At 40.8% G+C, this 13578-nt stretch overlaps 1 protein-coding gene across 16 annotated transcripts in view; it reads right to left on the bottom strand.

Moving 5' to 3' along the window:
- EBF1 (EBF transcription factor 1) overlaps positions 1–13578 on the bottom strand; it is a 312537-nt gene that overhangs the window by 131465 nt on the left and 167494 nt on the right. For 11 of the 16 annotated variants that reach the window (XM_080555794.1, XM_080555798.1, XM_080555791.1 and 8 more), the window contains 2 exons: positions 10189–10270; positions 2120–2261 (listed from right to left, as the gene is read on the bottom strand). In XM_080555794.1, coding sequence (XP_080411920.1) covers positions 2120–2261; positions 10189–10270 — 224 coding nt within the window. The remainder of the gene's footprint in view (positions 1–2119; positions 2262–10188; positions 10271–13578) is intronic. The other 5 variants (XM_080555796.1, XM_080555793.1, XM_080555790.1 and 2 more) reach the window with 1 other exon arrangement.

Here is a 13578-nt window from a genome sequence, read left to right on the forward strand (position 1 = left end):
TTGCAGATGTTAGCTTTTAATGGTAGCACAGTAACCAGAGTTTGTATAAATACGTAAGCATAGTATTATCTTTTTTTGCTTCTTTTTGCTGGCAGAATCTTTCAGGTAGTAGGAGTGGTAAAATGGGATGCTATTACACCATGCACACAAATCGGAACATTTGTAAGTATGAGAAAATAAGTATTGCCTTGACCAAAAGCATGCACTGAGAAGACTGCAATGGGGAAAAAAAATCCTACACTAGCTGGAATATAAGCTAAACATTAGAGGTTTTTGAAAGACTAGACTTAATGGAAAGATTACAAAGTTGCACAGAGTGAAGTTTCCTTTTGTAATGTTCTGCCTCCTGCTAATTAATAAAGACAGAGTTCGTACATTCCTTACAAAAATTCAGCAAAAAAAATTATGACAGTGGTTTGTTTATTAAATTAGGTTGTTGGCAGGATGAAAAAAATTCTATAACATGAATTATAGCTGAAAATGGCTCATAGCCTACATAAAAAGTTGGAGCTAAATAAATACAGATGTAAGTTATGTTTATATAATGAGAAACGCTGCTGAGCTAAGAATTTTAGGTTAGTAAGTGTGAACTACAGACCTGATTCTGCAAACACTTATCAATACCCTCAACTTTACTGACACAAGAAGCCTCATTGATCCCAACAGGACCATATGTGCACATAATCTTAAATATATGCATAAGTGCTTGCAGGACTGATGCTTGAAAGCAGGAACAGAATAGAAAGCTATTTCCACAGGAATCCACTGAGTAGTAGAAATTCATACATTTGCCCATTTCTCGCTATTAATAATTTCTTTTAACATATCTACTGAACATTATTTCTGAGTGGCATTCACTTTCCTGGAGAAAATTTTATCTGGTTTCTTCAAACTCTTTGGAAAAATCTATTTAATTATTCAACAGATCCTTAGCAAATATTTCTGAAACAAACCAGCATAAAGAACTAGAGCCTTCTACACTCAACAACTTCAATAGAGGCTGAGGGTACACATCTCTTAGAGGGAGCAAGCACCTATTGAATTAGGATTACAAACAGCTTTGAAGACAAAGAGTTTTTCTACCAAGCTGGAATGGGGAAAGGGGAGTGAAATGCCCTCTGTTTTTGGTGTTTGTTTTGTTGTTTTGTTTTATTTTCAGCAGTAGTCATCAACTTTGAGGACAAAGAGCAAAACAAAATGTTAATCAAATCCAGATTTTTCAATGTGCATTTGTACTCAACAACTCCCATTTTAAGCACCTACAGTCACCAGCAGATATTCTCATCCAGGACCAGTTGATTTTCTGGAAAAGATTACTATCCTCAAGGCTACTCCCAGTCAGAGCCCCCATTCCACCCTTACTGGTGTTCACTGTGCTTTCAAACAAGCCAGCCAAATTGCCTTGCACCATTTCTCCTTCAAACATTTCAGCAAAATAAGCCAGACTGGCAAAGAGTTATTGCTGAAACTGTTAAACTCAAATGGACTACTTTAAATTGAAGGAGATTAAGGAGCGATCAGACTATCTTGGCTGGCATGTCTATGGTAGAGATTAGCCTCCAGCAGGGAGGAGAGGCCAGCAGCTGTGGCATGCGAGGAACAGCAACTTCCTCAGCTGGCACAGCTGGAGCCAGAAGAGAACATTCGTCCATGGCTTGAGTAAGCAGATGGATTTCCAAAAGGGCTCTGCTTTCATTATAACAATTCAAAGAAACAGCTGGATCTCCTAGAGAGCCCTGCAATCTGTAGATAATAGTAATCCAATCCCAAATTTGGGTGCTGAGCACTTCAGAAAATATGCAACATCCTTTAGATGCACAGTCAAAAATCAAGGCAATTTGGAAAAGGTCAGTTTTGGGTACCAAACAGACTCAACCCAAAAATAAATAAAAAATCACCGTACTTCACAAACACACAGAATAGATTCTGCACCTATATTTGTCTACTAGTTTGTCATTTAACTACACTTAGTGCTGACCTAGTTGAAGAATTCCACTTGGAGGCCAGTCCCAAAGGGAATGATTGTTACACAACAACTTGAAACCAGTAGTCAGAGACAGAAACCAAATAAATCCACATTTAAAGTAGCAATGCCAACCAATGAAAATGATATGCCTACCATGTTCCAGATAAGAAGGCGTACCTTCCGAGGGATCGAGTCTTCGAGCTCTCCGCCCATGTTTAGAATTGTTGTGCACAAACATATTGTCCGACACTGCCAACACATGGCCATCAACATTGACTGTTGTAGACACCACAACCTGCAAGCACAAGAGCAAAATGGAGGAACATTCAGATACATATGTATGTTTTTTAAGCACAGAGTGTAATAAACTCAGTTAAATAAATAACAGCTGGGAGCTGTAGAAAATTGCATAGCTATTTCACATAATAACTGGTGCTTATGCTGTACAAATCTAACAAGAGACGCTATTGATGAGTGGGTCTTTGGCATCGAAAGCTTTTGATGCAGTTTTAAGTCAAATTGCAGAGTTTGTAGCTGCATGGCAGACGGCACACTGTTAACCATCATTTTAACAAGAGGATCTTTATTAAGTATTTTTCCCGTATGTACAAGGGCAGCTGTGTTTCACCCTAAATTATCCTTCAGTTTCCATGCTCAAGTAGATAGAGCTGTTGACATTGCAAATGAGAATCAGTTCAGAATAAAAGAAAACAAAAGTGTAGTTTGTGAAGTTGCAATTACAGTTGCTGCATTCCACCTCCCTCCCTCCCGCCATCTACACTGCTCCCTGCTCGGTACAGTCACTACAGGTTGTTTCTCCTGAGCTCTGTCTCAGAGGGTACTCATAGGTGTGTTCATTCGTATATGCATGCAGGCTAGACAGTGGGGATTTGATCTGGAAAACATAAACCTATTCAACCAGCGTTAGCATTATTTGTATTTCCTAATTTATCTCAACGTCAACACCTATGACTTGGTTTGAGGCGAGGTTGTGGAGCCCTGCCCTGGAGGCAGGGTCTGATGCTTCTGCTCTCCGGGGGCAACCCAGGGTGGGAGAGGAGCCAGTATGAGGGGAGCAAATGGGTAAGTGTTGGGTCAAGATTTAGGAGCCCCAACTGCTTGGAGGGGTCCCGAGGGACCTCTGAACCTTGAGGCTCAGCAGACACTATCCAAGAGGAAATCCCTGTTCAGGCTTGGGGCACCTGAGCCACAATCTGTAGTGAAGGGAATGACAGGGGGGTGAGCAGGACAAGTTCCCAGCAGAGCCACAAAATCATCACCTGGGGTTTCTTCCTAACCCAGGTCTCCTTCCACCCCACTCCAACCGTGCAATGTTGCGGCCTCCCTGGCTTTTGTTCAGCTGCCCCCTCCCACAGCCTTTTCCCAAGCAAGTACATCATTATCGGGGTTTTACCCCAGCCAAGGGTTTGGCCTTCAGCCGACTGCTGGTTTGCCAGGAGTACACGCTGCCTTCGAGAACTTCCACTAAAACAATCAGAAGAAATGACCTACACTTCTCCTTACATTAAACAGGGAAAGGGATTAAAAACTGAAACCCACAGAGATATGTTTATTCATGCGACCTCTTACAACCAAATATAATAATTGTCTGTTAATTGCAGTTTCAGCTCCCACCTCATGCTTCGACATGTGAAACAGCAATCAGCAGCTCCTGTTTAATCCACCTATTATGTTGACTAATTAACTTTGCTCGACAGTTTATTTCTTCCTCCATTATCAGCCCCTGTCAGCCGCAAGCACACTGCCGCAAAGGGGGACCTCAGCCCTTTTGATTGATCACCGATAGATTGACATGCAGATTAATTTAATTAGAATCACCTCACTTGAGAAATGAAAGACAATGGCAAGGAGGCTAATAGATCTGCTCTTATAATGAGGCAAGCCTCCAGAGCCATGGCAGAGGATTTCTGATTTATTTTGCTGAATTCCCCAGTCGCTCTGAAAGGCTCTTGCTTTAATTGTTCTTGGTTTTGAGAGGCTTTAGCCTCTGAAGAGGTGAAATGCTTTACAAGGATTGGCAAACATTGCTTCAACTCTCTCAGGAAGCTTCTGCCTCTCAAAGTTGGTCAAATGGGGACACTTAAAGGATCGCTTACAACATTTCAATTTCATCACTTGAATTGAGTTTAAAAATTTAAACAAAATATTTTCCACCTACTTCTGACCACCTATAAAATGCTTAAAAATATAAAGTAAGTGAAGTTGCTCACATGCCTATAACTAATCCCAAAGTTTTGTCTCTAAAAAGAGGAATACAAAAGAGAACAGTTTACATCTAAAGGATCTTAAAACCATCCCTCAGAATGGCATTCCAGGCAGTAGATTTTTGTCTGTGTTATAAGTGAAAGATATTAAAATACAGAATAAATGATTCAAGAGCTCTTACAGATGGAAATTTGGGAAAAAGAAAGCACCAAGTACTGTAGGTAAGTTCTGAAATCAAACTACAGAAAAAAGAAAAATAAAAAAAAAATAAAAAAAGCCCTGTATATAAAATTCCAAAAGGGATTTCAAAAGTAATTTATCCTTTGCATTCCTGAGGGATAGAATAAAGTTTATGATATTTTCAATAAAATATGATCTAATAGTAAGTGGCTCAGGGTTTGCAATCTTACTTGTGCACTTGCATCCATTGTAAATTCTTTGCAACTGGGATTTTGAGCCAAATCCTTAGCTGACATTGCCTGTCATAGCTCCATGATTTATACCTCCCCCTTATCTTCTTCTATGGGTCTGCTAAGAAAATTAATACTATTGCAATTAATAAAAAAAACTACAATGTCAAATACTTCCCCCAACCCAAAAAACATATAGGTACATACATATTGCCCACTGAAGCTGATCAATCTTGTGCTGGAACCCAAACTTTTGAACATTTCTAGAAAAGGCATTCCAAAAACTAACAATTCAAGAGTAATAATAGCAAGACAGGTCCCCGACTTGTGAAAGACATGTATGTAAGTAGCTGTCTCTATCCATGCACATTTCTAGGGAAGAACTCATGGAAACAATCCTAGTGAGGTCACTTTTATGGGAGTAAAGCTATATTTGATTTTTCCCCCTCAGGTTTCCAAAATTCTTGATGTGACAGATTTTGAATTACTTAACAGTGTCTTCCTACCTGCCTCCTGAGTTTGATTTACTACAAAGAGACCACATTGGTGTGGTTCCTCAGTGTCGTTAGCAGAAGAAACTATAAAAGGAATCCCCAAGAGAAACTGTTTCCAGTGTCAGGAAACGCAGAAAAAAAAAAAAGAAAAAAAAGTGGTTACTCTTATGTGTCTGTCTGAAAAAAAAAATGATTATTCATACTGCACTTGTAAGAAACAGCAAAAACTGCTTAATGCTTTAAACACAAAATCTCATTAATTCAAGAATACTGAAGATATACTGCACTAACGAAATATTAATACCCCTAATTATTAACAGAGAAAAAAAATACTCCTTGAATATTGTGTGCCACAGTTACATACTTGGATTGCTGCAGAGCACTTACATACTTACAAGTTCTGCTCATATTTTTTAATCTAAAAAAATACTACACTCTCCTCATTTTGATTTTGAAATGATTCGGATATGTTCAAGTCAAAGCACATGCTAAAACTAATTTGTGGAGAAATCATAAAATTAGGGGGAGGGGAGAGCCAAAGTAGATGTGGAATGGGCACTGAGGTATCCTAAAACACAGACCATAGCAAGAGGGAAAGGCACACTACAGTTTAATAAATGATTAATGAGGTGCTGACACATTAATGTAAGCACAGGGACAACCAGGCCTGCCAAATCTCAAACCTTTCCAAATTTTGTCAACAAAACACAGTTTTAATTTGGGACAGGCAAACACGGAAAACGATTTTGAGCTTTAGCTTCAGCCCTTCATAGATTTTGAATTTAAATCCTGTATCAACATCGGAGGAGACAGGGGTATGAAAGAAACACATTGGTTTATAACTTTGTTCAATGAAGTTGGCACTATCAACTGCATTAACGTATCACAACTCTATGAATTATTCTGACTGCCATTAAATAGTTCGGTTGTGAATGCTTTGGAGCTTAGTTAAAAAAAAATATTCTGAGACCAGGAGCCTGTAGATCAAGCTATTTATCCACGTTTAGCACTCAGCCTGTTTATTTGTTATAGTACCTCACCTAATATATCAAAATTAAGCATTGCATGACTCCTCATTTTTAACCACAGCCCATTAAGCTTTGCTAACTGATTAAGACATAGCATGTTCCTTGTGCTTTCAATTTTCTCCAGTGTACAGTGAGGGTTCTGATATTTTTGTGATGTCCCCAACATCCAGTGGCATAGGCAGAGAAAATCTGATTAAGATGATTTCCAGCTTTAAGCTGTGTCATTAGTGTTAAAACTGTAAATCCTGCATTTGCTGCTCTTCTGAAAGCTATGCAGAAATGGCTCAAGCAACGTCTTTATTTTCACCACCACTTGGTGACCTCTTCCTACAATGTCTTGACTTCTTTATACTAGTAACTAAAAATTTCTTTCAATTTAATAAGACATTTGAAAATGTGTCTAACTTAAAGCACATAAGTACAATACATTCAGTGATTTTGCTCACATGCACAAGGCCAGGCCAGGTGCTTAATTACCTTGTTGAATTGGGCCACAGCTCTCACTGCTATTTTCCAGACTTTTTTTTTTTTTTTTTTGGCCTTTACCTTCTCTGGGGATGAAGCCTTGCATGTCCAAATTCCATTATCAGGGATTCATGAAGCATCATCTCTTTCTCTTATGCAAATTTGCAATAAGACACAAGTGGCTTCAATTCAAACATGAGTGGCAGCATCCCATGGAGGCAAACTAGCAGCCTAGGCTGGGGAAGAGCTTGTGCTAACAGCATCAAACAGTGTGGCAATTTCCAAGTGACTTTCAAGGTTTTCATAATAAACAAATGTTTGGGGTTTTATACAGTGACTCAGTCTGAAAAGTTTCCTCTAAATTAAAACTCGACGTGTCAGTTTGCAAGCAGTTGTGCTAAAACAAGAACAAGATAACTGGGGCACCTGGGTTTCATTAATTACAATAATACACAAAACTGTTTAGGTTGTGTGAGTGCTGAAAAACAAAATCTGGCCAGAATTCACCCATGATACCACCTACTTATTACTATTTCTGCTGACTGGGGCTCTACAGCCCATCGTACCAAGACTGATGACTTGTGACAAAGAATGCAAAAACAGACTGAGCATCTGCTCCATGGGGTTTTTGGAATAAAAAGGTAAGGTTGGACTGAGGAGAAAATAAGTGGCACTGCCAAATGTTTTGTGCAATTGGGCTGATGAAATACAGAGATGAAGTAATTTTCTTAAGAACAAATGAGGAGTCTGTAGCATAGCTGAACACTCAACTCAAGTCTTGAGTCCTTGCATAGACAGCACTTGCCTTTTTCTCTCTGACTATCTCTGCTGCTAGAGACACAGCTAACACAGCCAGGGCGAGCACTGCTCCAGAACACACTTCTGCTGGCACTTGACCCTGCTGATATACAGCACCCAGTTGTCACATGCCTGGGCATCTCAGACATGTAGAGAAATGTATTTCCTTCCAGGCCCACAACTGCTTTTATGTTAGGCCTATTTCACTAGTATATTTGCAAGCAAAGTGCAGGATAAAACTTCCTAATTCACTTATACACATGAATGAAGACTCACATGCAGGTCTTCTGAATCAGCACATACTCTACCTCCTCCCTGTGCTTTCTTAACCTGTCTTAGACCATAACACAGTCAGACAATTCCCTGTTGCAGGAAATAAAACTATTAAGAAAGGAAATTTTCAGCATGAACTATTCTTAGATGGTACAAGACTCATGCCCCTGGCCCTTCACTGTCTCCCCACCAAAACCACAAGCTCTGTTCTAATAACTCCTAGCAAGTTTGGGAGACAGATAACTGACACCATGCCAAAAGGTGGACAAGTCCCCAGGCAGCTTGACAGTCCAGCACAGCAGAGGGAATAAAGTAAAGGAAGGGAAAGTCTCAATTTTTCTGTGAAAAGTGTGTGCTACTATCCAAAAAGTATTTGGAAATGCATTAGTCTCATCTTTTTAACCATACCTTTGACATAACTTTAAGATAGACTTTTTGAGTCACTGAGAATATTTCAAAAGCACAAAGGAGCTGATGAAAAACACTCTACTCACTTCACAGGGGCCTAGATTTCATTTGGTTCCTATACAACACTGTCTCAAACATCTAGGTGCATCATATTATCAAGATACTATGTGTATACTTGGTCCTTTTCACCCCAAGAAATAAAAAATGAAGCCTGCATTCTGTAGTGTGATTGTTTTATTTTAAGAAGTCTGTTGTTAACAGAACAAGTTCGACATTGAAAAAAAAAAAAAAAAGAAGAGGAAATTAAAAAAAAAAAGCAATGTAAAACAATAAGCCTGGGCACTTAACAGAATGCTGCAAGCTTCAATACCACCCTGTATTATAGTATGAGTGGTTCACTCTGCTGAAAGTGATTAATTTCTTGAAAATGCTAAGGTCACACTAATTGACATGACCTGTGTAATTAAGCAGTCTCTGTTTATACACGAAAAGCTCAACTGCTGTGAAGCTGGGTTTGTATGACAGAATGTCTTTACAAGTCAAGAGATCAACAACCTTTCCTATGTCCTACCTACTCGCCGACACAGGCTCCTGATTGCTGCTCTGAGAGAACAAGCAGAGGCATTACCATATGAAAATCAGCCTCTAGCCTGGATGAGCACAAACCCAGCAGAGTGTACATGTTGTGAAGCAAGCTCTGACAGGCCCCAGGGGTGACTGCTTGGCCTAAATCCCCATGCTGGTGAGTCCCCCTTTTTCCACTTTCTCCTTCGCTGATAATGCCCTCTCAAATCATGGGAGAAATGTGACAGAGGGAAGAACGTGGGGTGAGAAGCCAAGGGCTCTGCCATGCTAATGCTAGCTTTTATACTGATTAATTTAATCCCCGTGGCCACATCTCCTCCCTTCTGCACATCTATGCTTTGAGGGGCAAATAACACCCTTCTGACTTCCAGTGTTGTTGCAATTAAGCAGTTCAACAAAAGACATATGTTTTACATGTAAGTAATATTGCCATTTACATATCATTTAGCACTTTTAAGCACCACAATGCCATGAAGAAACAAACAAAAATTCTGAGCTACTGCAGAAACCAGCAGTTACCTTTTGGAATCTTCTTGCTCCAGAGACCCATGGGGTCAATGGGACAAACCTCCTGTTTTTTCCTCAGCTCCCTGTGGCAAATCCCCACTGAATGACTACGTCATGTTTTCTCTCTGTGCTCTACCTACCCCTCCCATCAAAAAGGAAGGTCCTTTGGCTGTCTATATCATATTTTAATTCAGCCAATACTCAGATAAAGCATCATTGGCACAGTCAAAGGACCACGTATCCAATACAGGGCTTGGGACAACCACTCTCAACATTGCCACCATACAACTCTCTGCTGACAGCACTGAGAAAGGCAAGCACAGGTCATCTTCCCAAGGGATACTGATGTTTTTAACCCCAAAAGTGGTCATGGGCATATGGGTAGCATAAGAAAATGTCTTTGGCCACCTGAAGCCGTGTTGATACTATAGCTCCTGAGCCCCACTCCCACATGCTGCAACAGGGCGGTAATTTCAGTCCAAAATATCCCAAAAAAGATACACATAACAGGACTGACTACAGGGATGAACCATCACCACGTTGATACACATTTATGAGTCTTCAGTGCTGCAGAAAAATTACTCCTGAAGTGTAAGCAGAATTATGAGCTTGATTTTGTTGATGAATTACTCTTATACCTTCTTCTGCCCTTTCCAATAAAGACAGTGCTCTCTTAGTTTGACATGTTTACATGAAGGCAAACAATTTTCCAGGTAGAATGGAGAACCTAGGAGCTAGGCTGCCTCATAACTTAAAACAACAGTGGAGTCTTTTTTTTTTTTTTTTTTTCCTTTTCATCCTTTCACTTCCTATGGAGATGACTTTATCTTCAAGAGTTTTCTTGCCCAGAGGAAGAAACTCCAACTACTTCCTGCCAATTCTGCTGTGATGAGAAGTCCTCAGGCAACATTCTGTTACCTTATTTTTTTTTTTTTAGCATCTCCCAGCGAATTACTAAGTTAGTTTGGGTCAAAGTACTTCTATCCCTAACAGCTACTGATTTTTAAGAGGAAGCATGTCCAACTGACCTGAAATCGACGCATGTCTCGAGGGTTTCCTGCATTTTTTAGGCAATTTTGGTTACATTTGAGAAAAAATTTCAAGAAGAACCTGTGGAGAAAGGGAAATGGACATTAATATCATAAACAGTTTGCAGTAGTAACATGTAACATCTGCACATTTGGTCCAACAAAGCTGTGTTTACATTAGCGATCCCAACTCAGACAAAGTCATCCTACTGACTATCCACTGAGGGAGCAGAGCTGGTACGGGCCCCAGTACAGCTAAACATGTAAGCGCATCCTAAGGTGTAAGCATGAGTTTATTAGATCTGTTGTGTCAGAGCCATTAAAGCTTGCAGAGTTGGTCTCTCTGTCGTATTAAGTGGCCAACCTTGTGGTGCCATCGACAGCATCAGGGAAGTACAAGACATATATTTTGGTTCAGCAAAAAGAGGACAGAAAAATGCCAGCCAAGAAAATTACCTAATGTACTAGAGGGGTTTTGTTTCACCAGTTTGCTTTAGTGTGCAAATTTTGATTTAATACAAAAATAACTAAACTGTTCCATACAATCAAAATCTCCCTTCCACAGTTAAACTTGGTTTGTACATAACACTAATTCTCAAACAGTGGCTAGTGAAAGACCAAAACCCTGATAGAGAGAAGGGGGAGTCTTGGTTAAAAGACTCACTTCATGGAAAAATGAAATATTTTCAATGTTGTCTATTTCCTGACCATACACAGTTCACTGAAGTAGCTATATGACCCTGACATATCTCTCTAAGAAAAGACATTGCATTTTACAAAGCCAAAGAAAAAAGCAAACATTTCACCGAAAATATTTCCTTCAGTGTTATGCATCAGTGGACTGTAAACTCATAAAGACAAGTCAATGAATAATAGCGGGTTTCAGATTCCAGGCTTCCTCCTTGAGAGCCAAAGTTTATCAACCTTTTGTCCAAAATAAACTACAGACTAAGGCCTACTAAAGCTCAGCTGTGCAAAATGTAATCCTACAGCAAGTTTAAAACCTAGCGCAACCAGACAGAGCAGCATTACATTTGCAATAACCATCAGTTGACTAAGCAGAAACTAATCTGACCTGTCTCCATATACAAAAAGCAAGGCAGGGAATTGTTTGATCCTGTTTTACTTGAAATTGGAAAGTTAACTTTTGCAATCACCCATCATTGAACACCCAAACTGAATGCTAAGTCAGCAGAATTTGCACACGCTGTCACCAAGAAAGGCAAAACTGGAGGGTAAACAGCTTCAGAAAATCCCTTTTTGATGAGCAGCATTCTTTGCCCCACTCCAGTTGTGATGCTGCCCTTCAAAGAGGCAAGTTTTGGTGCTTGCTCCTCCATGCCAAGAAAAGCATATCAGGCAAGCATCTGCAAGGACAAGTTCAAACTCCAAGGGACTGTTTTCATTAAAGAAGAGTAAGGTAATGAGGAGGATTATAAATTACAATGCTCAGGATTATCAAGGACTGGATCTCCTGACCCACAAAGTCCCTTCTCATCCTGTGCTCATAAAAAATAGCACGCAATCAGCAATCAATACAAAATAAACAGCCGCCACACTTGAACAGGGCTTTGGAGACACTGCATTTGTTTACGCCAAAATAAAGAGTGGTGTATGCTGTTACGTTTTCTCATCAAGCAGGTTCTGATATTCAATAACTGAAAGTTGGTGCTATTTGTTGTACGTGTGTGTCTTTTTAAGCCTCTAATGGCCAGCTGTGACAGCCTGATTCAGATTGTGTAGAAGAAGCTGTCAGCACAAATCTTGGCATCTCAAATCCAGACAACTGCTTGCCACCAGGCGAAGGTTTGTACTCGTGCCAGAATGGATTTTGAGAGACAAGCAAATAGGGCATTAATTCCGCCAAAGAAAAACGAAAAGTGGGGAGAGTTCAGGATCTTACACTTCGGATGATGGCTTTCCTGTCAACAGCTCATCATTTAGCTCGTGCGCTATGAAGGGCACGGACATCAGATCCCTCTTGCCCTAAGCTGGCCCTGTCATGCAAAATGTTGGCAGGATCCGGAGACCACCCCTCCACGCAAGATTGCTTGCTGAAATAAAAAGCCTGGCCATCTGTTGGGAGGCAAAGACATCCCTGTCAGCTGGTGCCTCCAGCCTCAAACAGGCCCTTATGTGGCAAAGCCTCGGTACCACTTACTCTTTGGGGAGAAGCTTGAGCTCACCCAGGGTTTGTCGGGGGACTGTTCACAGCTCAGCCGAGTGCCGAGCTCAGCAGCTGCCTGCTCCGTCTGCCGCGGCCCAAGTGCCACGCCACGGCCCCGAGCAGAGCTGGGACATGGGAGAATCAAAAATATCAGCACTGAAAGATACCAATAGCCATGTGAAGGTGGGAAGAGCCTTCCCAGGCTGGCACCGTGCAAGCTGTGCAGCTGGCAGCTCCACACATGGCTCCCAGAAGAGGTGGAAAGCTCCTCTTGGAGCTCTCTGGAGAAACACTGCGCATTCCAGCTCAAAGGCTGGGAGAATCACTATGAAATACAAGAGCTGGGTTTGGGGGTTTGCAAACTGACCTACAGTTTCAAAGTCTTACTCCATTTCCATTACACCATCTCCCCCAAATCCTACAAAAGTTTCAACAAAAATAAACTGTAGAAGAAATTAAACTCATCTATTTAAACCCATAAAAAAAAAAAACCTCAGGTAAGCAAGCAAACAAAACTTCCTTTGAATTAAATCAACTCAAGAAAAAATAACTTTAAAAAAATCCAACAATATTTTCAGAGGAACTTTCAAGACACCATGCTTACACAGCCAGGTTTGTTCTCTGCATTTTAAGTACAAATTCACAAGTTTATAGACCATGTCCTGCCAAGCACCGTATTTTTGTTCCACTGAAAGACAAAACAAAGTATAAGCTCCACTTTGGGAGTGCACCAGAGCTGGAGCCCCCCAGCTCCACGGAAACATCCCATGCTCGCCCAAGCAAGAGGTAAGCAGCTCCTGAGCTGGCATGGGGTGCACCAACAGATGAAATCCCTGCTCCGGCAGGCAGGCAGATTTGTACGGATTAGGACAAGGGCAGAGCAGCACTGTCCGATCCATGGGGCTCATCCTAGTCTCTTGATTCTCCCTTGATTCCTGCTTGAAACCTCCTGCCCAGGTGCCTGCTCCACCTCAAGTCCGGGCCTGCCAGCCTTGCTCATTAGGAACACTTCACTCTGCAAATATTTCAGATTTAGATTGACAGGACTGGTCCAGGAGAATTGCCAGCAGAGCTGAGCCCTTTGTAAGCATAAACTTCCATTCCTGTTTGTTTGCATCTAGCTTCTTCACACTGCACTATTTTTTTTCCAGTTTTAACTTTCTCCCCATTTGGCAGGGCTGTGTAGCATTAATACTAACCACAGAGGATATATAGCATTAATA

The sequence above is a fragment of the Anser brachyrhynchus genome, assembly GCF_964034855.1.
Source record: "Anser brachyrhynchus genome assembly, chromosome: 14".
NCBI classification, from domain to species: domain Eukaryota; kingdom Metazoa; phylum Chordata; class Aves; order Anseriformes; family Anatidae; genus Anser; species Anser brachyrhynchus.